The 26,255-nt window shown below is 40.2% G+C and overlaps 1 protein-coding gene across 7 annotated transcripts in view; it reads left to right on the top strand.

The window, feature by feature from the left end:
• The window catches only part of GPAM (glycerol-3-phosphate acyltransferase, mitochondrial), a 59,723-nt gene extending 34,017 nt beyond the window's left edge, over nucleotides 1-25,706 (top strand). For 5 of the 7 annotated variants that reach the window (XM_010983254.3, XM_031461750.2, XM_010983255.3 and 2 more), the window contains exons 6-21: nucleotides 208-354; nucleotides 4,444-4,540; nucleotides 5,203-5,339; nucleotides 8,143-8,242; nucleotides 8,532-8,744; nucleotides 10,001-10,114; nucleotides 11,691-11,776; nucleotides 12,497-12,612; nucleotides 14,447-14,517; nucleotides 15,413-15,677; nucleotides 16,255-16,391; nucleotides 17,547-17,624; nucleotides 18,233-18,373; nucleotides 19,697-19,886; nucleotides 21,209-21,267; nucleotides 21,935-25,706. In XM_010983254.3, the coding sequence (XP_010981556.1) occupies nucleotides 208-354; nucleotides 4,444-4,540; nucleotides 5,203-5,339; nucleotides 8,143-8,242; nucleotides 8,532-8,744; nucleotides 10,001-10,114; nucleotides 11,691-11,776; nucleotides 12,497-12,612; nucleotides 14,447-14,517; nucleotides 15,413-15,677; nucleotides 16,255-16,391; nucleotides 17,547-17,624; nucleotides 18,233-18,373; nucleotides 19,697-19,886; nucleotides 21,209-21,267; nucleotides 21,935-22,051 (2,068 nt within the window). In that variant the 3' untranslated portion in view covers nucleotides 22,052-25,706. Of the gene's footprint in view, nucleotides 1-207; nucleotides 355-4,443; nucleotides 4,541-5,202; nucleotides 5,340-8,142; nucleotides 8,243-8,531; nucleotides 8,745-10,000; nucleotides 10,115-11,690; nucleotides 11,777-12,496; nucleotides 12,613-14,446; nucleotides 14,518-15,412; nucleotides 15,678-16,254; nucleotides 16,392-17,546; nucleotides 17,625-18,232; nucleotides 18,374-19,696; nucleotides 19,954-21,208; nucleotides 21,268-21,934 lie in introns of those variants that run through there. The other 2 variants (XR_010381987.1, XM_064488408.1) reach the window with 2 other exon arrangements.
• The last annotated feature ends 549 nt before the right edge of the window (nucleotides 25,707-26,255 follow it).

Raw genomic sequence — 26,255 nt, 5'->3', positions numbered from 1 at the left:
CAGAGAGTAACTAATTCAGGAATATAATATCCTTAGTATTTAATAGACAGCCAGAGAAAGCACTTCTAAATTGAGCTTATTCTCTTGTGTTATCACATTTAAAAGAGAAAGTATATTTATTTTGTGATTTATACCTGTGGTTTAGAAACTAATACAGAATGTAGCATAGAACCAGTTACATTGTCTTTCTTTCCATTTGCAAATCAGAGTACAAGAGGCTATTGGAGAAGTGGCTGCTGAATTAAACCCTGATGGGTCCGCTCAGCAGCAATCAAAAGCCGTCAACAAAGTGAGAAAGAGAGCCAGAAAGATCCTGCAGGAAATGGTTGCCACCATCTCACCCTCAATGATCAGGTATTAAAAGACAACGCAAAAAACTTTCAACAAGAGCCATCCTGTTGTGACAGTCAGGACTGAACCATTGGACTTCCCTTTCCCAGAGCAATGCTTTTGGTCCAAAAGAGGTTTTAACATATTCTGATGTTAAAACTAACTCCTTTTTATATTCTTATTTAACTTTCCTGGAAGTAGCACTTGGGAGGCTTCAGGGTGCCTTAAATGCTCTGTTAACTGTTAGCAGTCATTGTATTACTGCTGACATCTCTCTAGACTAGTTGTGAGATTTCACTTGTTCATGCCTTTTTTTTTTTCTTTCAGTTTTATTGAGATATAATTGACATACAGCACTGCATCAGTTTAAGGTGTGTAGGCTTAAGGTGTATAGCATGTGGTTTGACTTACAGACATCATGAAATGATGACCACAGTAAGCTTAGTGAACATTCATCATCTCATGTAGATACAAAATTAAAGATACAGAATTAAATTTTTTTTCCCTTGTGATGAGAACTCTTAGAAGTTACACTCTTAACAATTTTCATATATAACATACAGCAGTGTTAATTATATTTATCATGTAGTACATTATATCCCTAGTACTTACTAATCTCATAACTGGCAGTTTATATCTTTTGACTGCCTTCATCCAGTCCCCCCTCCGCGCATCCCCCACCTCTGGTAACTACAAATCTGATCTCTTTTTCTGAGTTTGTTTTTGAAGTGTAATTGACCTACAACACTATGTTAGTTCCTGGTACACGTATTAGTGATACGATATTTCTGTACATTTCAAAATGATCACCAATATAAGTTTAGTTATGTTCTATCAAGGTACAAAGATATTACATAATTATTGACTATATTCCCCACACTGTAAAGTTCATACTTGTGACTCATTTATTTAACAACTGGAAGTTTGTACCTCTTAATCTTCCTCACCTATTTCTTACCTCTCCACCCACCTCTCCTTTAGCAACTATGTTTGTTTTCTGTATCTGTAACTCTGTTTCTGTTATGTTTGTTCTTTTGTTTTGAATTTTAGATTCCACATATAAGTGAAATCATATAATATTTGTCTTTCTATGTCTGACTTTTTCACTTAGCATAATACCCTCTAGGTCCATCCATGTTGTCACAAATGGCAAAATTTTGATTTTTTTTAATGGCTGAGTAATACTCAATTGTGTGTTTGTGGGTATATGTGTATACATACTACATCTGTATCCATTTATCCATTGATGAGCATTAGGTTGCTTCTATATCTTGGCAATTGGAAATAATGCTGTTATGAACATTGGGGTAAGTGTGTCTTTTCAAATTAGTATTTTTGGGTTTTTCAGATACATACCCAGGAGTAGAATTGCTAGGTCATATGTTAGTTCAATTTTTAACTTTTTGAGGAATCTCCATACTGTTTTCCATAGTGGCTGCACCAGTTTACATTCCCACCAACAGTGTACTACAGTTCCCTTTTCTCTACATTCTCCCCAACACTTGTTATTTGTTGTCTTTTTGATAGTAGCCATTCTGACAGGTGGGGGATGATATCTCATTGTGGTTTTGATTTTCATTCCCTTGATGATTTGTGATGTTGAGCACGTTTTCATGTACCTGTTGGCCATCAGTAAGTCTTCTTTGGAAAAAGAGATCTATTCAGATCCTCTGCCCTTTTAAAAATTGGATTGTTTGGTTTTTTGATGTTGAGTATTTGAATTTTTTGTGTTAACTCCTTATCAGATAAACCCTTGGCAAATATCTTCTCCCATTCAGTAGGTGACCTTTTCATTTTGTTGATAGTTTCTTTACTCTGAAAGTGTGATTTTTTTTTTATTTGATGTAGTCCCATTTGTTTGTTTTTGCTTTTGTTTCCCTTGCCTGAAGAGACAGGTCTAAAAAAATAATACTAAGACTCATATCAGATTGTGTACTGCCTGTGTTTTCTTCTAGAATTTTTATGGTTTCAGATCTTAAAGTCTTTAACTCATTTTGAATTTATTTTTGTGCATGGTGTGAGAGAGTAGACCAGTTTGATTTTTTTGCATATAGCTGTGTAGTTTTCCCAGCACCATTTATCGAAGAGACGTTTTCTTTCCCATTGTATATTCTTGCCTCCATTGTCATAGATTAATTGCCCGTATAAGTGTGGGTTCATTTCTGGATTTTCAGTTCTGTCCCATTGATCTGTGTGTCTGTTTTTGTGCCAGTATATGCTGTCTTGATGATTGTAGCTTTGTAGGATAGTTTGAAATCATGGAGTGTAATACTGCACCTTTGTTCTTCTTAAGACTGTTTTGACTATTTGGGGCCTTTTGTTTCCATACAAATTTTAGAATTATTTTTTCTGGTTCTCTGAAAAATGTCATTGCTATTTTGATAGAGATTGCATTGAATCTGTAGATTGCCTTGGGTAGTATGGTCATTTTAACAGTATTAATTATTCCAGTTCATGAACACTGTATGTCTTTTTGTCTGCTTGTATCATCTTCAGTTTCTTTTCTGAGTGTCTTATAATTTTCCGAGGACAAGTGTTTTACGTGCATAGCTAGATTTACTCCTAGGTATTTTATTCTTTCTGATGCATTTGTAAATAGGATTTTTTGCTTAATTTCCCTTCTCATAGTTCATTTTTAGTGTATAGAAAGGCAACTGACTTCTGTTTATTAATTTTGTATCCTACAACTTTACCAAATTTATTGATGAGTTCTCGTAGTTTTTTTGGTGGCGTCTTTAGGATTTTCTAACTATAGTACCATGTCATCTGCAAACAGTGACATTTGCACTTCTCCCTTTCCACTTTGAATTTCTTTTCCTTGTCTGACTGCTGTGACTATGACTTTCAATACTCTGTTGAATAAAAGTGGTGAGAGAGGGCATCCTTGTCATGTTCCTGATCTTAGATAAAATACTTTTGGCTTTTCACCACTGAGTATTCTGTTAGCTGTGGTTTTGGCATATATGACCTTTCTTGTGTTTGTATTCCCTCTATATTCACTTTATTGAGAGTTTTTATCATAAATGGATGTTGAATTTTGTCAAGAGCTTTTTCTGCACCTATTGAGATGATCAAATGATTTTTATTCTTCTGTTTGTTAATGTGATGTATCACATTGCTTGATTTGCAGATGTTGAACCATCCTTGCATCCTGGTATAAATTTCACTTGATTATGGTGTATGATACTTTTAGTGTATAGTTAAATTCAATTTGCTAATATTTTGCTGAGGATTTTTGCATCTGTGTTCAGCAGTGATATTGGCCTTTGATTTTTTTTGTGTGTGTGATGTCTTTGGTTTTGGTATCAGGGTGATGCTGACTTTGTAGAATGAACAGAATGCAGAAGCATTCCTTCCTCTGCAACTTTTTGGAATGGTTTGAGAAAAATACGTGTTAACTCTTCTGTGAATGTTTGGTAGACTTCACCTGGGAAGCCATCTGATCCTGGACTTTTGTTTGTTGGGAGGTTTTTTTTTTTTTTTAATTACTGATTCAATTTTATTACTGCTAATAAGTCTGTTCATATCTTCTATTTATTTTTGATTCAGTCTTGGAAAATTGTACATTTCTAGGAATTTGTCCATTTCTTCTAGGTTGTCCATTTTATTTGCATACAGTTGTTTGTAGTACTCTTATACGATCCTTTGTATTTCTGTGGTATTGGTGGTAACGTCTCCTTTTTCATTTCTAAATTTGCTTATTTGGGCCCTCTCTTTTTCTTGATGAGTCTGCACATGCCCATGTCTTAAAGGGAGTGGTTTGTATGCCGTGGAGGGATTAGTCTGCTTAGGTAAATATTTACTTGGTCATTTGCTTCTGAAGTATAAAACATGCAATTAGAGTGAAATACAGGATTTGAGTACGTAATAAATGGATGCTTCTGTAAGTAGTATATATGTAAAGTCAGGTTTTTAAGTCCACAGTTCAGATGTACACATGTACACACATGAGCTCATACGTGAAATCAATTACAGTACTTCTTATGTTGTAGGTTCAAAAGTTTAAGTAGACAAATAGCAACCATGTATGTTTATATATATATCTATATATATATATCTATATATATATAAATATGTGCATATACATTAAAATTATTTTAAACTTCCTTTCAGACTGACTGGATGGGTGCTGCTAAAACTATTCAACAGCTTCTTTTGGAATATTCAAATTCACAAGGGTCAGCTTGAGATGGTTAAAGCTGCAACTGAGGTAAGAATTTATGTGAATCTGTCATCAGTCTGTCAGATGTGAATCTGTTTTCTCCACATCTGCAGAATGATTTGGGAATTCCTATGAAAATGTTCTCTTGTGTACTGTTGTACTTCCCACACATTTGGCAGATTTCCCCCATGTGAGATAACTATGTAGCTATGTATCTGGGGAGGATAAGTGGGGTAAAGGAAGGCCTACCAGCAAGGTTCAAGATTCCTTTTGTAAATTACCTTGCAATAACTCTGAAAATCAGGTACAACAATCTCTATTTTATAAATGAGGAAATAAAGGCACATACAGATTAAGAAATTGTCCCAAGTCATGGCCAGTAAGTCACTTTCCCAGGATTTGAAACCAAACCAAGCTCTTCTCCAAAATGTACACCCTTTTATATGATTTAGGGCTTCCTCTCAAAAGATACATAGTAGAGTCAACTTGCCTTCTCACTTGCTCTTCTCCTTCCCTGACCCTTTGTTGTTGTTGTAGTTTTTTTAGCTAGATAATAATAAACTGATAAAAATTTTTACTACTGGAAAATGTTCTTAAATACTGAATCACTAATTAGCTAGTGTTTGAGTGACTTTAACCAAATATGAAGTTGCCAAGTGTGATTGTACTTTCCATTTGACGTTTAAATTTGGCATTTTTCCTTTTGCTAGATGAATCTGCCGCTTCTATTTCTACCAGTTCATAGATCACATATTGACTATCTCCTGCTCACTTTCATTCTCTTCTGCCACAACATCAAAGCACCATACATTGCTTCAGGCAATAATCTCAACCTCCCCATCTTCAGGTGAGATCAGCTTTCTTTTTTTGAATTGAAGTATAGTTGATTTACTGTGTTGTTAGTTTCTGGTTTAAAGCATAGTGATTTAGTTATACATATATATTCTTTTTCATAGTTTTTCATTATAGGTTGTTATAAGCTATTGAATATAGTTCCCTGTGCTATACAGTAGGACCTTGTTGTTTATCTAGTCTGTATATAGTTGTTTGTAACATCAACTTATTTTGAAAGTTAAGGTATGAAGATTATATTATGAATTTTTTAATTATACTTTTTGATACATGTTATTGTAATGAGGACGTTAGCTTTTAATTTTTTTTGTAAAAGTAATGCACATTTATTTTGGAAAATCTGGAAAGTACAAAAAGGCATTGAGATTATCATTATTTCTGTGCTTTCTATAGGATATTTGGTGAACTGTGAATACCTAAACCTTATGAGCAGTGTTTATCAAGTGGATGAAAGGCAATTAGAAAGACAAGATAGCAAATTACTGTATCTGGCCTGGCAATAAGGAGGGCAGGTCAGGGTGGTTGTGGGTGGGTGGTGATGGTATAGAGGTAAGTAAGAATCATACCTGTTACTTTGACCTCATAATTTAGTACAGCTAGAAACATAATTACAATATAACATGAAAGATATTTTAGAGGTTTTCAGGAGAATGCGGTGCATTTCATTGAGAGGAAATAGTATGTGAAAAGGCAGAGAGATTTAAAAGCAAGCATGATGTGGTCAGGAAATAACAGATGATTCTTAGACTATGGGGTTAGAATGTAGGGTGCCCTGGGAAGGGTCAGAGGCTGGAGGTGGTGACTGCATAGATAGTGAGAGCTAGGTCAAAACAACTTCCAAGCCAGGAGCTTGGAGAGTATCCCGTAACTGAGAAATAATATGTTCAGATTTGCATTTTGAAAGGTCCCTCTGGATTAGAGGTAGTTAGATCAATTCTGACTCTGTTGCAATAGTTCAGACAAAAGATAATGAAGGCTTAAGTAAAAAGTATAGTAGTGCTCTTGGAGAAGAGGGCGTAGGTTTGAAAAGTACTTAGCAAGTTGAATTTAATAAAACCAGGTGCTGGTCCACATGTGGTTCAACAAAGGAGGAGAGGAGGGAAGATTCAGGTAATAACACCAGGGTACTGGGTAGTAGTGGAGCTGATAACTGACAAGGGGTAGGGTTAGCTGGTTTGGGAAACTGAAGTTTCAGACTTCAAAGCACAAAACATCTCTAAGGTCAACTCTGTGAGTACAGAGCGTAAGAGGAGGAGGAATTTGGAGAGTGACTGGAAGGGAAGCATGTTGGCAGTTTGTACAGTTGGAGGGCAGCCATTACTATGCATACTGTGAGGTCTGGTCCCAGCCTTACAGTCCAAGGAGCTCTTTCCTAATCACTTGGCTCAGAGTTCTGTAGCTAACCTGGCTCATGTGAGTGTCTGAAGAGAAACCATTGACTGATTTAGTCAGCCAATACCCAGCTGTGCTTTAGATAAGAGTGAACAAGGTACATAGTCCTTGTTTTCAAAAAGCTCACAAAATATGGGGAATATGGCCAAACAGCTAGCTCTAACACAGTGTATGGCCCTACAGGGCAGATGTGCTTTTCCATGTATCAGAATATCTGTGTTTTCTCTCATGGGTACCTCTTCCCAATGATAAAGAACCTGAAAAGGTGCATTAGAAAGTCATCAGAAAGGTGCTTCAGCGTAGCCTTAGGGCTGTTCCCTCTGGGCTCTCGAGAGGCCTTGCCCCATGATAGTTTGCCTCTTCCTAACCAAAGCAGCTCACGTGCTCCTGCCCTGCAGGTTGGGTTCTCAACTTGAATCTCTTGGAAGTGCTTAGTAAATGCTGTTAATTTCTCATAATCCAGCTTCCTTTTCATGACCTCTGTGCCAGCCACTGCTCAGCTTCTCATTCCTTCAGACACAGCAGGCTCTGGATGACCTGCCTACTCATCTGCAGTTTTCTTACATGCTGATCTGTATATTCACAAACCAATTTTCAGGGTGGGTTATTTTTGTGGATGGTTTAGCTCAATTATTATGAATTTATTCAGCAGAGTTTTACTTTCAAAGAGTGACATTAAGCTCTGGGAACATCGTACTGGGGCCTCCTCATGCTGACTATAGAAGATACTGAAAATACATATTAATATTTATATTACTATCACTCTATTACAAAACAATAGGAGTTTGGAAGGGTTGGCTTACATACTAGAAAATTTCAGCCTCATATCAAAATTAATTAATGTTGTAGAAAGAGACATGTTGTTGTGAGAATTGTCTTATTCTATGTGTATATGAAGCACATTTTAATCTCATGTTTTGGAAAGATGGTTATACTTGGTTTTAGTTTAATAAAATTATCCTTGTCTCACCAGGATACTCTGTTAAAAAATACTTACTTGAGAAAGTTTCCCCAAAGGAGCTTTTGTAACATCACATTCATCTTGTACTAAACGTGCCATAGGCAAATTTGGGGATGTCAAAAGGTCATTGTCTTAAGATCCTGGACAAGATTTTAAAATTCGGCAGTATTTCATAATCCTCTTAAAATCTGTACCAGCACTTTTGCAGGGCAATATACCCTGTAAATTCCTTTTGGCCTGAAACAGATGTAGTAGAGGCTAAAGGCTGATGAATAATGTAAATGACTGAAACATGTCAGTTATATGGAAAAATGTCCACATTTTTCCTGTTAGCAGCTCAGACAACACATGTGATCTGTATCCAAATGGCACATGTATTGAAGTAACTTGGAATTTGAGTATTCCTCTGACTTTTTCCTTTGTGAAAAAATTCTTGAATTTATAGTACCTTGATCCATAAGCTTGGGGGATTTTTCATACGGCGGAGGCTAGATGAGACACCAGATGGACGGAAAGATATTCTCTATAGAGCTTTGCTCCATGGGGTATGTATGATGTCTAATTATCCTTAAAGCTGTTACGGTAGTTACCACAGTAGAAAGCGAAAGAATCTTGACTGTGATTTTAAACAGTTGTCTGAGTAATTATTTGAATGATTATTGCTTGGGTATGGGTTTGATGATTTTTTGTCATCACCAAAATAATTTGAGTGAGATATTTTGTCAGTAATGAAGTTATAATTTGGATTTTACTGATTTATTTTTCTTAGATTGCTGAGCTTATGCTAAGTTGGGTGGTCTTGAGTTCATGTTTTACTTTCTCCTTATATCCCAGCATATAGTCGAACTACTTCGGCAGCAGCAGTTCTTGGAGATTTTTCTGGAAGGCACACGCTCCAGGAGTGGAAAAACCTCTTGTGCTCGGGCAGGACTTTTGTCAGTTGTGGTAGATACTCTGTCTGCCAATACCATCCCCGACATCTTAATAATACCTGTTGGGATCTCGTACGATCGTATTATTGAAGGTCACTACAACGGAGAACAGCTGGTAAGAGGACCGCTTACTTGAAAGTCATCTTTGCCTTGTCGGTCTTTTGCTTTTAGATACTATACAAGCGCTTTTGGAATTAGTTAGTGATATTTGGGCGCTGTCTAGTTCTGCAGCGCTGTAGGGGCCTGGGGGGCGGGCTTTCAGCTCCTACGGCGGCCGGATTGGTCATGCTGACGTCGCGCTTCCCTGTGCTCGGAGGGACGTGGCTAGAGTTACCAGCACCGGCCTTGGTCTCGGGGTCGGGACACAGAAGAGCACTTGGCACTGAGTTGCTATCTTTACCCTAGGGGGTTACTTTACCCTGGGGCTCATTCTCCCCAGGACTTAGTGTTTATGTGTAGTTTCAGTTAAGCCTGAAGAACTGGTGGGATCATGTTGACAAAGTAACTACAAATTAACTTGAGAACTGACATTTCCTACCTGCAGCGTATGTTTTGGGAGGAATTTAGTTTTTGTCCTATTTAGTGTGGAAGTCTTGGGCATGGTACTTGTTTCAGGCTTACTGCCCAAAACCTGTTAGAAGCTCAAAGACTTTTGATAATGAGAAGCTTTAAAAATTATATGGTAGCCCTGGATTACTATCTGTTATCTCCCCTGGGAGACCCCGCCTTGTGCTACATGTGTCTGTCCTAAACGTGCACATCACTCTCTCTGACTGGGTCTCATGAGGTCCTGTCTGAGGCCCGTGTCTGCTACATGGCCATCTTCGTGCCTTACGTATTTTAAATATTCAGGAAACGCTTACTGAATGAGTAATTGGCTCCAAGGCCACTATGGGACCGGACGTGGCATTCACTTGCTAATATTACATGTTTGGACTCTGGTAATCATCAGACCACAGATAAGGTGGCCTCTTTGACATCTTATTTTCATCTGAGAACTGCGGACAGTTTTTCAGGCTGTTATTTCGTTTTTATCCTTCACTAGTTTGCAGTTGTATTTTTGTGAATGATGTAAACAATGCACTAAATGAAGTTGTGTTCAATGTTTTGTTTTTCATTGGCCAACTTACCTCTTCTGATGATGTGTTTACACCTTTCAGCATCCTTGAATGCTAAGCATTTTCTGACAGGTCTCATTCAATGAATACCATGAATACTTATTTTCTTTCTTTATTCATCATTGTCTTTTCCAGATAAACCTTCAGTTTCCATTTAAAAAATGAATACATTTTATTCTTTGGATAACAGAATGTTTGCGTATGTGTTAGTTTTATTTCTTACCATTGCTATTCTTTCAAAATTGGAAATTAGGGAAAACCTAAGAAGAACGAGAGCCTCTGGAGCGTAGCAAGAGGCGTCATTAGAATGTTGCGGAAAAACTACGGGTGCGTCAGAGTAGATTTTGCACAACCATTTTCCTTAAAGGTGAGTGTCTCTGGAAGTGAAGCTGTGTTAAAGCGTTGGTGTAGCTCAGTGTCAGAAGATCTGGGCTCTTGTCCTGCCTCTGATGCCTCCTCTCCGTGTGAGTGGGGCCTCAGTTTCTCCTCTTGTAGAATGAGGACTCGACAAGAACAGTGTTTCCTGAATTTTTCCACCAAAATATGCCTGTTGACAAAGGAGAGTAAATGTCTATCTTTGGGAGATATTGGTCTCAAAATTTACTGCTATATTTTAAAAGTCATGAGAATGAATTTTTAAAAATTCATGTTGCTTTATAATATGTATCAGTATTTTATATTATGTTCTAAAGTTGCCTTTAGGAGAAATTTTTCAAAACATGTCTCCTGTCTGGGTAACACTGATAACCTAGGATGATGCTCCAGTTCTACTGAGTGGAGTCGAATCCCCGCATATTCAGAGGGATGATGCCATCCGTATGCAGGAGCCTGGGACTGGTGGGACCCTGAGGTCCTGCGGTTTTAAATTCTTAAGATTTTCGAGTTGGTAAAGGAGAAGAAGAAGGACGGGTATCTGCAAATCTTGAACTCCCAATTTATCTCTTCCTACCCTCTTCCCCCCGGCTCTGTAACCAGAAGTTTGTTTTCTATGTCTGTGAGTCTGTTTCTGTTTTATAAGTAAGTTTGTCTGTCTTTTTGTAGATTTCACATATGAGAGATATCATATGGTATTTTTCTTTCTTTTCCTGGCTTACTTCACTTAGAATGACAATCTCCAGGTCCATCCATGTATATGTAAAATAGATAAACAACAAGTTCATACTGCATAGCACAGGGAACTATATTCAATATCTTGTAGTAACCTATGGTGACAATATGAAAACGAATATGTATGCTCATGTATGACTGAAGCAGTGTGCTGTACACCAGAAATTGACACATTATAGACTGACTATACTTCAATAAAAAGAAATATATGTATATATATAAAGAAAAAAGAAGGATGAATAGTTGGGTTAGGGAGTCAGAAACCTCTAGGTGAGGCTCAGAGATCCTGCTTCTCCTTTTGTTGCACTTTTTGGGTTTACTTTTAAAGGTTCTAACTGCTGTGTTGGATGCTTTCTGTTCTTAAGTGCTTTCAACTCTAAGGGGCCTTGTCATTTTCTTACCACTTTAAAAAAATATTACACAGTTTTATCTTGTTATGATTTGCTTTAGAATATTATGTGACTTTCAGGTTGTCAGATTCTTTTTAAAGGTATGGTTGATCAATTATCATTCTTAATAATATTGGGAATGCCAAATAATTTACCGAAGATGTGAGAAAAGTTAAATTTTTTCCTTTAACTTTTAAGTGATTTTGCTTAAGCATGGTCCTGTTCTTTATAACTTCAGTTCTTCAATTTCAGGCTTAACAACATTCTCTGAGTCGCTCTGCACTCCTGAAGATAGATTAGAATGTAGAAAGTATTTTTCATGTTTTGTAGTATGGCTCATTTTATTAACAACTCCCTTTTTACTTTTTGAAGATGAAATTATGTTTTCTAAATGTTCATGAAGTGAGACAGTGGGTGTAAATGACTGTGTTGTGTTTTCTCCCCCAGGAATACTTAGAAAGCCAAAGTCAGAAACCTGTGTCCGCTCCACTTTCCCTAGAGCAGGCATTGTTACCAGCGATACTTCCTTCAAGGTAAGATTTGTGGAAATATTTGAATCAAGCTAAACTACCACATATCTGTCATTTCTTACACCCCCTGGAAACGTAGGCTGCCTTTATTAGGAACATGCTTGTTCTTATTTTCCCTTCCTCACTGGAGGAACTTTCCTCTTGGTCTGATAAAGAATCTTGAAGTGGCATGTGTCCATATCAGCTTGAAGGTTTTTTATTATTTGCATCATAAAATCCTTTTGGTTTTGTGCCTCATGTTAGAGTTCTTATTTGATTTGTTTTTGAATGTTTGAAATGTTCTTTCGGGTAGTAGCTTAGGTTATGCAGATTGTACATACATGCAACATGTGAAAGAGTTTCCCTATGTGAATTTTCCGGAACTGAAATCAAATTGTCACTTAGAGAAATTGAGTATTATGCAAATTATATTGTATGTACATGTCAAATTTTTGAAAATGTTTTAAAATGACGCATGTTGTTTTATGCATTCTTTCTGCCAGCGAGTTCTAGATATGCTGTACCAGCTATTTAGTCATAATTAAATAACACGCCTTGGGCAGGAGAGTATATTAAACATAGTAAGGTATATTCTGGAGCAAAACAACCCATAGAAATAATGTTTGTGGTTTAAATTTAGAATATATGTAATTTAAAGTATCTAATGCATTTATATCTTAGGCCCATGTAGTTTGCTTTATAAAAGAGTGGGATTATAGAAGTCTAATTAAAAAAAATTTTTAGACCCATTAATGCTGCTGATGAAGGTACAGACATGTCCATTAACGAGTCCAGAAATGCAACAGATGAATCGTTCCGAAGAACATTGATTGCAAATCTGGCTGAGCACATCCTCTTCAGTAAGTAGAATTCCACACTCTTTAATTCTGCAGTCCAGCTTCGGCGTGGTGCAGTGCAAGCCATACAGGTTTTGGAATCTGCTAGAGTGGGATTCTATTACCTAATACACGGGGTCTGATAATTAGCAGGTGCTCATGTGGTAGTTCTTACGCTTTAAAAAAAAATAATGTTGCCAAAATGATTTGTTGACTCTTTTGCTCAAGAATTAGTTTCTTTGAACTAACTTACAGTACAGCATCTAGGTTTATCGCTGCATGTCCTTTCCCCCTGTGACCCTATGGATCATTTTTATACGGCAAATTCTGTGTGGCTATTATGTGTAAAGCTTTGTCTTAAGGAGCTTGTGTTCTTCTTAGTGGGATAGTTGTACACAAATAATTCAAGTGGGAGTGACCCAGAGTGAAGTGAGTGGAGTGTAGAATTAGCCGTCCTTAAGTTCCAGATTGCACCGTTGTGTCATGTTGGAGAGGCCACTTCAAGATCACGCAGCAGCAGCGTGGGCCCTTGGTGCACTGCTGGGATAGGGGGTGGGGGGCAGGTGGCTCGCAGGACCTCCTCCCCTTCGACACCCATCGTGGAGGCTTCCCACCTCAGCCCACTCCTTCCACTCTAGCTGCTGCTACTCCTGCTTCACACTGGGCCAGGGTGTTCTTTCTTAAGCATATCTGATTGTATCTCTCCCTTGCTTAAATTCTGGATGCTAAAAATACTGCATCCTTAATGTTGAAAAGTGGGAAAATAAAACTCACTGCCCAAATAACCTGCGGTGTTGCTATCTAGTCTCCAAAAATATGTTTTACAGTTTCGTATTGTGCTGTTTTCCATTTATAATGCAATTTTTTTTTTAAATGGAGGTTCTGGGGATTGAACCCAGGACCTCATGCATGCTAAGCATGTGCTCTACCACTGAGCATACCCACCTCCCCTTTTATTTTTTTTTAATAAACTCCTTCTAAATATTCTTTTTAATGGCTAAATATATATGGTACTGGGTACTTTTTTGTTTCTTAAACACTGGAGACATCAGTGAATTCATTATCGTCTGAAAACTCACAACTGTTGTCCTTACTTTAGATTATTCCACAGATGTTCTCATATTTGATTTGTATAATTATAATTTTTTACAATTTGGAATATTGGGTTATGGGACTATAGTCATTCTCAAATGTGTTTCTATCCCCTTACTCCTTACCTCTGACCTGCATCTGGGCCAGATTGAAAAGAGGAAATTAAAATGTATTGAGTGCCCATTACTGTGGTGGGTTATGTGCCAGGTCAGTCATTTTGTTCTGACCCAGCCCAGGGAGCGAGGTGGGGTGCTCATTTCACCAAAGGGAAGCTGAGAAATACACACACACACACACACACACACACACACACACCCCTACCCCTTCGTTGTCCTGTGCGGTGAATTCTTGCAAGAGGAGTGAAGTAGAGATCTGGTCATGGTAACTGCAGCCGGGACCAGGTCAGGAAACACAGGAGGAAGATGTCTTATTGAGCCCTCTAGGACAGCTTCATACTCTGGGTCTTGGTGTTTCCATAAAGGTGTCTCTTGGTTATTGAATAACTAAATTCCAAATCCCATTGGCCTGATTGAAGGTGGACCTACCTTAGACTTAATTCTGTTACATGAGGAATAATGATCTCTAAGGAGGTTCCATCAGCCCAGAATATGGTATAATGTTATAACTTCCCTTCAGTAAATCATAGTCACCACTTTGGGAAATGTGGTGGAGGACTTTTATAGGTTTGATATTTAGGTACTTTTAGAAAGTGTCAGCTATATTTAAAAAAACAAAGTGCAACTAATGCTTTGTGCTTGCCTTTTAGCTGCTAGCAAGTCCTGTGCCATTATGTCAACACACATCGTGGCCTGCCTGCTTCTCTACAGACACAGGCAGGTATGTCTGCAGTGTCACCTGGAGTTGAATAGAAAGCGTGTGACTATGCTTCAATTAAAAAAAAATCTTCGGAGGGGAAAAAAAATAAAGTGTTCTTTATCAGCTGTTCAGATACTTACTGATAGATTTGGTCCCCTTCTGGCTAGTTCTGTGAGATAAACAGTAAAATAAGCTAAAGTCTGCCCACAGGAGCTTACAAACCAGTTGGAGGAAGAAATCTACACAAAAACCTTGGAGACTGCTTTAAATAAATAAATAAATAAATGTCTACACATGTATATATATGTTGTATATATATGTATGTAACAGTAAGACATTCTTTGAGTAATACAGTTAATGTAAATAAAGCATATCTCATCAACATGCAGAAAGTATTCTGATCGCTAATAGTTTCTAAGCTATTTGATTTATACTCAGGACCTGCACTCTGCTTTCCCACAATCCACTTGTCTAAGCCCTGTGATGGAAAAGACTATGTCTGTCTGTCTGTCTGTCTCACTCACAGTCATGTTCTCAGTACCAAACATAGTGCCAATATATAGGCCCCAAATAAATATTTGTCAGATAAATATTTAAAGTGAGGGAAATTCTTGCTGAAAAATAGGCACTTCTTACTTTCAGATGGTGGCTTCTTCCTTTTGTGATCTTATGTGCTCATCTCGTGCGTCGTGGCTAGAGTGTTCTCTGGATGTGGAAGTATCTTGATGTTCCTAGGAGACCAGCTTTTAGACCAGTTTTCTGACCTCCTTTGCTTTGGTCTCCTGGCTGTTTTTCTGTATGTGCTGACAGTGAGCTGTGTAAAGCCAAGACCAAAAAAAATCTTTGGAACGGACTCTTGGCCTTTTGGAACTTAGGTTTTCTGCTCTCACGAGACCACTTCTGCCTGTTTCTCTAGGGAATTGATCTATCCACGTTGGTGGAGGACTTCTTTGTAATGAAGGAGGAAGTCCTGGCTCGTGACTTTGACCTGGGTTTCTCAGGAAATTCAGAAGATGTAGTCATGCATGCCATACAGCTGCTGGGGAACTGCATCACCATCACCCACACCAGCAAGAGCGATGAGTTTTTTATTACTCCCAGCACAACTGTCCCATCAGTCTTTGAGCTCAACTTCTACAGCAATGGGGTGCTCCATGTCTTTATCCTGGAGGCCATCATAGGTATGTTGGGCCCTGAAACACTTCCATGGTAGGTGAAGTGGCCAGACGCTCGCAGTGTTGTCTCCTTCCATCTGAATGATCGTGCCTTGTTTGAGGGAATATGTTGCTATAGTCTTAATTTTCGAATAAGAATATGATCTGCTATTATCACTGTTTATAGCTGATTTTTACATTTATTGTTCAGCAAGTAGTAACTGAATTACTGTAGGCATAGCATTACACTTTTTACTAAGGAGGAGAGGTAAGATGTCTTGCTATCCAGGAGCTGAAAATGTAAGTGAGATGAGACATACACGTGGCCGGGAAGTGAGTACAGGGAGCTCATTTGTGATCAGGAGGGAAGAGAGGAAGAGAGGAGAGGGGACGGAAGCTTCTGAGGAAGGTTTGGTAGGGTTAGGATCCCGTGGAATCATGAGAAGTGAATGCTGAAGGGATTTACTTAAATTTCTCCAGTGAATACAGATAGTTATCTTTGATGTTTTAATAGTCTATTAAGGTAATCCAACTTACTGAGCCAGTTGAAATTTTTCTTGGAGATCGAAGGCTGCGGGCTTCATCGATGCTTTTACTTTCTCAGCCTGCAGCCTTTACGCGGTAGTGAAGAAGAGGCCCCCAGGGGGGCCTGCATCCGCCAGTGCGGTCAGCCAGGAGCAGCTGGTGCGGAAGGCCGCCAGCCTGTGCTATCTGCTCTCCAACGAAGGCACCATCTCTCTCGTGAGTGAAGACTTTAGCATTGCCTGCTCTCTTTTTCTTGAGCATTTTTACAGAAACATAAAATGCTTTTCTTTTAGAGAATTTTTGAAGCTTTACATTCCACTCTTGGGTTGCAGTGACCTCCAGGCCAATTATGTGGTCACTACCTTGGTTTGCTGTTGGGGTCACCGCTCCAGCAAACCCTTCATGCAACTGTGAGGTGTGACAGTTCTCTATTAGTTGGATACACAGTCACTGAGCTGTTATTGTGCATAAGGCACTGGTCCTGGGTTTTTAAATAATCACCACGCCCACTCGTAGATGATGGAACCAAGCAGATGAGAGTCAGAAATAGTCATAAAGATCATCTGCTCAGCCCCTGTCCCTTACAGACGGGGAGACAATGTCCCAGCAGTACCAACGAGCACTTGTTATATTTAAACGCTTGTAGACGTTTATTATGAGGCACACATGTTAAACGGTAGAGAGATTTTTTTTCTCAGAATCATCAACAAATAGAATTCATATTTTATTTAAAGTCTTTTCTTTTCCACTGATATAAATGTGCCCTGGGACATTTCTGAGCACATGTATCATGAGTGCAGCCCTCCTCCCCAGCGTTCTTTGTATGTGCCATGTTGTGGCCCTGTTGAGGAATCTGTTTTGCATGAACCTTGGTGGGTGGGATAGGAAGGGGTGCGATGGGAGGCGATAGGGTAGATAAGGCTCTCAAGATTGACCTTGTCTTCACCTGGGTCTTTTTTGAGTTATTTGAATCCATATTCATTTCCTCATCCACCACCTTTATGAACAACATTTACTGTAAGATAAGCTTTTGCAGAGACATTATCTTGTAAAGAAGAAAACGGGTGGCAGGGGCCTGACAAGCAGCCCTTTGAGGCCTTGCTCCTCTAGAGGGAGACACTGAGCTCAGGAGCCCTTTTTGCAGGTGGTGCCGCATTGGGTGCTCTGCCAGTCAGGTCACAGGTCTCTTCTCAGGCTTTGTCCGTGACTGTGCACTCAAGTTGGTGGGCACATCTTGGGGCTCACCCCGTGGAGTGAGGCAGGTGATACCATGGAAATTTTGGCAGCTACCTTGTACGATATTTTCTGTCTTTAAAACAAAAATAAATGTAAGACAATGCCATTTTACATTGGAATGCCTTTTCTTTTCAGCCCTGCCAGACATTTTACCAAATTTGCCATGAAACAGTAGGCAGGTTTATCCAGTATGGCCTTCTTATAGTGGCGGAGGTAAGAGGCCAAGCTTGCCTTTGTTTACCTTTATTTAGTTTTGTGCTTTTCATTTCCCTGTCATTCCTACCAGTTATTTTAACCAGTAATTCAATTTGACATATGGTCACCTCCAGATGAGGTGGAGAGAAAATAAGATTGGGGAGACTGAATGTCTTTGGGGATTATTTAATACTTTGGTTCCTTTTGTGTAATCAGTATTGTCTAAAACATATCTTGACTTGATTCTGTGACATCCAGAAGTCTGCATTCCAGGATGAGTGTGCTTGTAGCTGGCACGTACACATTTTTCTCTTTTGAGATTTTGTTTTTATTTTGACAGATTTGGTGTAGAGGGTATGGCCTGGGAAAGTGGGCATCAGTTTAGAAGAGGTGATCTGTCTGGTAGCTTTCCTTTCTTTTCCCCTCCCTCTTCCTTTGTTTTTCCTCCCCTGTTGTCTGCCACGTGATTGTGAGAGTGGAGACGGTAGTGGATTGACGCTGTGAAAGGCTAGACAGAGGAGAGTAGGGAAGGGAACAAGGGAGGACTGCTTGGTCTGGGGTCCAGCTGGGCGGGTGTCTGTGTGCCTGTGCGTATTTATTTACCGTTGGTCGTCTCCTTGGCATAGCAAGATGATCAGGAAGATACTAGTCCTGGTCTTGCTGAGCAGCAGTGGGACAAGAAGCTTCCTGAACCTTTGTCTTGGAGAAGTGATGAAGAAGATGAAGACAGCGATTTTGGTGAGGAGCAGCGAGATTGCTACCTGAAGGTACTTGGGTAGAGAGCCCTGGTGGACATCACAGTGATGAGTTGAGGTTTATGTTGCCACTAGTTCATGAGGTTCTTAGAAACTGGGACTCTGGGAACTTACTTGTATCTAAAACACCCACAAACCAGCTCTGATGCTCTACACCCAGTAAAGGTACTCGAGCTGTTTGAATTGAATTAATACCTTAAATTGTTCAGTTTGGGTAGAGATAAGTGGAAAAAGAGACAAGAGTCTGAAGATCCAGGGAGATGGACACCATAGATGACACCTCTCATGATCCTCTCCTCTGAATGCACAGGTGCAAACCTGTTTGCCCACACCTGCACTCACTCCTGAAGAGGTGGTAGTCTTGTTCAGTCATCACCAAAGCAGGGGAGCCCCATCCCTGGTACTGGTGAGAAATTCATATTCAGCTGCCATTGGCTGGCTTGCTCTTTTTGTCATTCTCGGTCTTGCCAACCCTCCCGAAATTTCATATGTGGAGCTCTTTGTATTCAATTAAGCCAAATCTGTCACAGAAGATTTGGATTTTTAAAAGTTGATTTTCCCTGCTTTAGAAGAATCAATTTTGTCTACTTTGTAATTTTAGAAATTAGTAATAATGACCCATCTTTTCTGAATACCGTAAGTGGATGAGTCACTTTGCAGTGGGATAGCATCCCTCATTTACACACACATACACAGTCAGGAGAATTCAGATGACTTTTGGAAGTTTTTCCATTTTGGGTATTATTAGTTTCAGGATGGGGCGGTGGTCTTGTTTCCACACTCCAGGGGGGCTTATCTGAATGTGAATGTTTTGGGTGGGTGCAGTGAGAGCCCCCACTGCCACAAAGCACCCCATCACCACCACCCTCTTCCCCACTCTGCAGGACTGTGGGCCAGAGGCTGTGCGGGGTGGCAGGCGGTGAGGGCGGGGAAGGACTGGGATGATCTTGGCCTGTGGCCTTTTTGCACACGTGAATGACTGTCGAGCCAGACTTCAAACTCTTTAGGGTCCCGCCTCCTGACCAACTATTTTCAATTATGACAGTATGTCATAATTATGTCACTCAAGTATGACAGTTTCTTCTCGGCAGCTGTTCCATGAACACAAACCTCAAATACTGTGGAAGTCAGTGATTACAATAAAGAACGCATTTCAAAACCAGCATTCGTTCCAGCAGGGACTCTGTGCACACAGAGCAGTAGGCTGTTTCTGTGTGGGGACAGGGGGAGGCAGTCTTCTCAGGTCACTGGTTCTCCGAGGCTGTCCCTCTGTCCGCAGGCCTTGTTCCTTCTGTGCTCCCTGCATGACTGGATCTCCTGCTCTCCCACCCCCAGGTGAGCCAGTCCAAGGAGCACCAGCAGTTCATCACCTTCTTACAGAGTCTCCTGGGGCCTTTGCTGGAGGCCTACAGCTCCGCTGCCATCTTCATCCACAACTTCAGTGGCCCTGTGCCGGAGCCTGAGTATCTGCAGAAGCTGCACAGATACCTACTAAGCAGAACAGAAAGGAATGTCGCAGTATATGGTACATGTGTCCCTGTTTGGCTTCCTTTGCAAGCTGTGCCTTTTTGGGTTACAGGAATCTGCTAATTATAGACAACTGGGGAAAAAATTGCAAAATTATCCTGACCTCTAACTCCATAGGTTACTGCTAATACCTGTTTTGGTACATTATGCAAATTGAAGAATGCAGCTTTATACTTTTATGTCTGGCTTTTTTCACTTAACATTGTGAGATTCATTCACGTTGTTGCACGTGGCTGCTTGTTTATTCTTCGTGCTTTGTAGTATTCCACTGAGTAAATATTTACTGTGTTCTGTTTATTCATGCCCATCAGTGAAGGCTGTTTGAGTTTTGCAGTTCAGAGCTACTGTGCGTGGTGCTGCCGTGAACACGTGTGAGTTGTCTTTGGTGGACGTGTGGACTCAGTTATGTGGGGATGTGCAGGAGTAGAAGTGCCTGGTCACAGGGTGTGGCATGTGGCGTTAGTAGGTGCTGCCAGATGGTCCCCAAGTGGTGAGCCAGTCTGCACTCATGGTGACAGTGTGCGTTTCAGTTGTCTCCCATCCTGGCTGGCACTTGGTATCGTCTGGTGTGTAAGAGGTGTGATTCGGCTGGGAGCAGCATTTTATACAGTTAAAGTTAGGACTGAAACTACTTTGAATCAATAATTTTTAGAGCCAAAAGGAATTTAGAGATAATCTATCTCTAGATATTGATCTAGAGAGATCTAGGCTGGTATCACGCCCTTTCTCTCTCTCCTCAGGTACCATATATGTATATGTGTATGTATATAATACATCTGTATCTCTAGATACACCCCTAGATTGATATCCTCACTTTGCAGCTGAGGAAACTACCCCAGATCACATAGCTAGTGACAGGGCAACCTGGCTTTAGAGCTCGTTTTTTCTGACCTCTAGACTTGTGCTCTTCCTGGTGCCACTGATGTAGGAATCATCCACGCAGCACTGTGCAGTTTAAAGGACCTTCTGCACACTGTCTCATTTGATTCTCACAGAAACCCTTCAAGATGGATGTTCTGGGTATTTCTCTTTCGCTCCCTCTTCTCTCTGCCTGTCCCTGTCTTCTCTTCCTCCCTCTTGCTCTCCTTATCCCTCTCTCCTTCTCTCTCTTTTTTCCTTAGCAGACGGCAGAGTAGGTTTAAAGACGAAGCAAGTCCTTTGAGGCCTCACAGGTCACCGGTAGCGGAAGAGGAGCTTGACGCCGGTCGGCGGACCAGCTCTGATCCTCTCCCCAGCCACCCACACTTTGTTACTGTGGAGACTGGGGGTCTCGTGATTGCCAGGCCTAAACCTTTGACAAGTCTTATTCTTTCTCTACAGCTGAGAGTGCCACGTATTGTCTTGTGAAGAATGCTGTGAAAATGTTTAAGGATATTGGGGTGAGTGTCCACCGCTTATGGTGTAAAAGCACTTGTTCACTTCTGTCCTCTTTCCGTGTAGATCTAGTGTGTCTGAGTCACCTTTGTGCTGGGGTGGACCCTGAGCGAAGCTGTGTCTGTGGATTGATCAGGGGGGCATTTCTGGGGATTTGGAGGAGATGGGGCCCATCAGCACAGGTTTATTTGAATGTTCAGAGTGTTCCTGGTTTTCATCTTCATTCCAGATGAAGGTGTCATTGTGTTTCAAGAGTCTACTACAGTTTTAGTGGGGATGTTAATTATGCCATATGACTTTCAGTCCTTTTCTTGTGTTTTTACCAGTATTGCTAGAGGTATCCTCAGGTGTCCTCCACCTTCACATATCGTTTGGGACATGAGTCCCATGGAGATGCTAGAAGTCTTTGTCAGGGACTGTTTGTGACTTTATTCTAACATAAATTTTAAAAAACAGTGCACTGATTGAACTCCACTCAAAACCCCTCATACCTGCCCCCATCACCTCCCCACCTCATACTCTCACACACCTACCTGTACATTTAATTAAAGCCTGGGTATGGTTTTATGTGTCTTATTGCATTTTGGGGTCTAGGACACAGGACAGGGTTGGTGATGGAAATGACCCCCCCCACCCCTTTCAGTTTGTCTTTAATCTAAACTTTCTCTCTAGGTTTTCAAAGAGACCAAACAAAAGAGAGTGTCTGTTTTAGAACTCAGCAGCACTTTTCTACCTCAATGCAACCGGCAAAAACTTCTAGAATACATTCTGAGTTTCGTGGTGCTGTAGGTAATGCCTGGCACCTCTGGCAAGTGAAGGGCATGGGATGAGCCCCTCGTAGACTCCAGCCTCTGGCTTGAGAGCTGAAGGTGCCATCATGGGGTCGGGCCTGACCTGTCCTGATGTGACCTCCTGGAAGACAAGTGCCTTCTCCCCTCCGTGGACCTGTGATCACCCCGACTCTGAGATGACACAGCCGCCTATGCGTCACACGCTGGGGGCCTGCGGCCTCCGCTCACAGTTCATAATCAATAGGTTACAAAATGAAATCTCAAACAATTATTTTGGAGCTTATTAAAGATTTACACTTTCAGTATAACTGTTAAGGACTAATTACTGTGATGGACACAAAAATGTAGTTGGTTCTAGAGCTGAATCCTGTATAGGACACTTAATGTTGTCAGGTAATTTGTTGGTATATTTTCTGATTGATGGTTAATGCTTCCTTTAAAAATAATCGAGTCATCCATTCACTGTTCTATTTTGGTTTTGTTTTTAGTTTTATCTTTGTCAATCATAGCTAAATTTTAAATGGGAACACGTTTCATCCCAAAGTGCTTTACAAATGAACGGGCTAATGTACATCACACCCAGGGATCACTGTGCTGTCCTCCGCAGTCAGATTTAGAATGTGTCTAAGAGCTAAGTGAAAACACAATGTTAGTTTAGGTCAGAAATAGAGATAATGTGACCAAACAGCTAACATCAGGAAATAAATTTGGCTGGCAAAATTCAGGATAAACTTGGCCAGAAAACTGACTTTGAAAACTTTTGCTTATATAAAAAAAAGTGCCATTGAGTTTTAAATGACCAACAAGTATTTAGGAACAACTCCTGTTTAATACCTGAACCCCTCCACCCCTCAGGTAGTGCCTGCCCCTCGCAGGTACAGCTGTTTCTTGGAGATGGCAGGTGTCCTGCCTCGACTAGCTTGGTCTGATAGACCACACTGGCACAAAGTGCTCTGGGCGCAGGCAGGCTGCCCCCCGGGCTCTCGTGCACCACGGGCGGGTTGTGCCCTGCACCTCTTCTGGGTGCCTGGTACCCGCTCAGGTTGGACGGTGTACAACCTGGGCAGGATGTGTGGGGGCCCTACTGACTGGCAAATCACTGAGGGGCCTGTATAGATTTTTAGCCTCAAGGAAAAACCATGCTTCTTTAAAAAATGTCTGTGGGCAACATGCCGAAACCCCGAAGCCACATAGTGGCAGGTAATTGTGAAAGGTTGTCTGTTCATAACAGGCAGGTGCCTTTTTGTGAGCAGGGATCATAATTGTTAGCTAATTGTGGTAATTATGGTGATTTCTTAAAGATCATGTGATATTAAACATTTGCTAACAGCTTATTATTCCTTCTCTTCTCTCCGTGGTGTTAGGGAATTAGGAGTTTTTCCTGATGAATGTTGCGGATAGTCTTTGAGTTTAATAGAAGAGTACAGAGAATGAAGTTTGTACTTTCATCAGCTTGGATTATAAACGCTAGTAGTAGCTCGTGGATATCCTGTGTCTGTTGGGAGAGGGAAAGATCCTGATTGCGATTCACGTTGTAGGAAGTTTTTGAAACCGGAGCAATAATGCCATGCCGTTGTGATTTTCTTCCACTCTTCTCAAATTCTGCATTTACAATACACGTTTTCTTTATAGGAACTCATGTACCGTTAAACCATTGTCGGTGTAGCAGCAGCCCCGGTGGGGAGCTGGATCTTCACCGTGTAGCATCATTCCATTTTCGTAAGCAGGATGGAGCTCTGCATTTGGGGGACACCCAGGCAGGCTTGTTTAGCTCCCTTTGTGTTCCGTATCTAGGCAAGCAAACATTTCACTAGTCTCTTTTATTCGTCTTCTGAATTATAGATCACTCGGACTCTTTAAGTCAAGGTTGGGGGATTCTGCCTCCCCGCCTGTGACTTCTGCTAGGAGCTGCTGCTGCACCAGCCTGAGCAGGGAATGATGCTTTTCTGGCTTTGTTTCCCCTTTCAGTTGGTTTGTTTTCTAGAAATCTAATCAGATGCTTTGGGGAATGCAGTGTATGATTTGCTAGCTCTCTCACCACTTAACTCACTGTGAGAATAAATATGCATGCTGTCTGTAATTAACTGGTGCTTTGAAAACCTTTTTTAAGGAAGAAAAATCTCAACCAAAGTTCTGCTAATCCAGACAAGTTCATCCCTGAGTTAATTTTAGCACAGCTCACTCTTGAGTGCCTCGTTACTGAACGAACATCCATCCTCACAGCAATGCTTCCAGATAGCACTGTTTTGCTAAAAAATTTATTTTCATTGTTTTCCAAAAGTGAATGGCTTTCATGTAAGATTAAACAAACTAGGTGCTTGTAAATAATTTATTACAGTTTACTCTGCTGCATTTCTATAAAACTGAAATGCATGCCTTCCAGGGGAAGACTGTGAGTTAAGTTAAAAAGCAAACAAAAAGACCCGATTATTAGCAATATGAAACTGCACTCTTTCAAAATGAGATTGTCCCAAGTAATTCAGAAGAGGGGAAGGGATTTTTGCTGTCAAAATTTTATGAAAAACAAAAGGAAAGAACTAGTGTGTAGAACTAGGAACAGTCTCATGAAGTCACGAGAGTGAGTGGAGATAATACATCAGGGGTCGATTGCAATGAATGTAAACTTAGACTGTGGAATTTCCAGTCTCAAGGGGAAAAGCATTTCCCAAAGTTCTCCAGGTAACATGAGTGCTCTGTGAGACATTCGTAGGTGTGCTGTAGAAAAAGTGTTGCTGGTAAAAATAAATTTGCACAGGGATCCACTCCCCTAGAAACTCACAGTGCACTTCCGTGCAGTAAGGGCTCAGGGTCTGCCGGTACCGAGCCTGTTCAACCCAGCGTGTCCCAGTCTGTGTGACGCCAGGGCCTTGTGCCCTCTTGGGGCACCTACAACCTCTCATTAGGCTCACAGAAAACGTTTTCGGAAAAACTATGTTAGGTAGTTCTTTAAGGGGACAAAGCAATAACTACCAGATGGCACAGAGGCAGCATTTGCATGCATTTTGTACAATCAAAAATTGCATTTAATGGATGTGTATTTCCTCTCCTGGAGACAATAAGCACAGAAAACTATAAATATAGGTGGTCAGAGCTCTTTCCTTTGGAAAGATCAGCCTTCAGTGATTCTGGGTTTTTCACTGAAAGTAGCAAAATTAACACTAAGATTATTAACGGGGGTAGATAACTAAGATTTTAATTCAGATCTGGAAGAAAATATCACACAGTTGAATGCAGATTTTTATCCACAAAGATTTCTAGGGTTTAGAAATGATAGGACCTACCGCTGAGGTTTATAAGACTTAATTTTGAGGTAAATCTGTTTTTTAAAACACTCTTTTTAGGAACTTGAGACTTGGCATCTGGCATTTGAGTTTAATACAAACTAATGATTGCATTTGAAAGAGATTTTTGACTTTATTTCTGAACATCTGAAGCTCTGAAATGCCTTGATGGAAGATGTTAAACTATTTGCCTATTGTACAAAGAAATGTTTGATTGTTGTAAAAGATTTACTATAAAGTCCCAGAAAATAACACGGTGTAATGTTGTGAATGAAACTTATTTGGAAACGTTGATTGATTTTTATGCCTGTTAATATATTGTAAGAAGCACCGAAGTGTAGTTTTGTTTTAATAAACCAAAAAGTGAATATATCCTTGATGTCCTGCATTTGTAGTTAAAAGTTCCTTCATAATTCACTGTACAAACAGTTCTTATTTGATTTCACATAGGACTTTATTAAAGTGCTTACAAGGAAAGATCTTACATAAATTTATGAGCCTGCAGTGTATGATTGTATTATTGACACAGAACACTTCAGATTTGATGAAGCATTTGGAGATGTAGGCACCTACATCTTAGCTCCTCCCCTCCTTAGTAAATGTTCATATCCCAGGGATGTTCTGTGGGTTTCTGTAAATATTCTCCTAAATGTGGTGCTTCTGTCATATTTTAATACGTTTAAGTTTATAAAAGTATCAACTGTAAGTGTCGGGTTTTTCCCACTAGTTCGTAATAGTTGCTAAAAATAGTTTACTTTCTTGACAAGTATTTTGCTAGAGCACGTTTTCTGTGGATGCTTTGAAAGTGCTCCAATGCAGCCCTCTCTCAAGTGTGTGCTCTCTGGAAAGGGTGTTAAACAGGTGCCTGGTGATGCCACCTGTGCCTCTTGGGTGCACGATGGCCCATGACAGGCTCTGAAC

Source organism: Camelus dromedarius, chromosome 8, assembly GCF_036321535.1.
Source record: "Camelus dromedarius isolate mCamDro1 chromosome 8, mCamDro1.pat, whole genome shotgun sequence".
NCBI classification, from domain to species: domain Eukaryota; kingdom Metazoa; phylum Chordata; class Mammalia; order Artiodactyla; family Camelidae; genus Camelus; species Camelus dromedarius.
The sequence above is the reverse complement of the archived record's forward strand: the minus strand, read 5'-3'. Positions and strand labels throughout refer to the sequence as shown.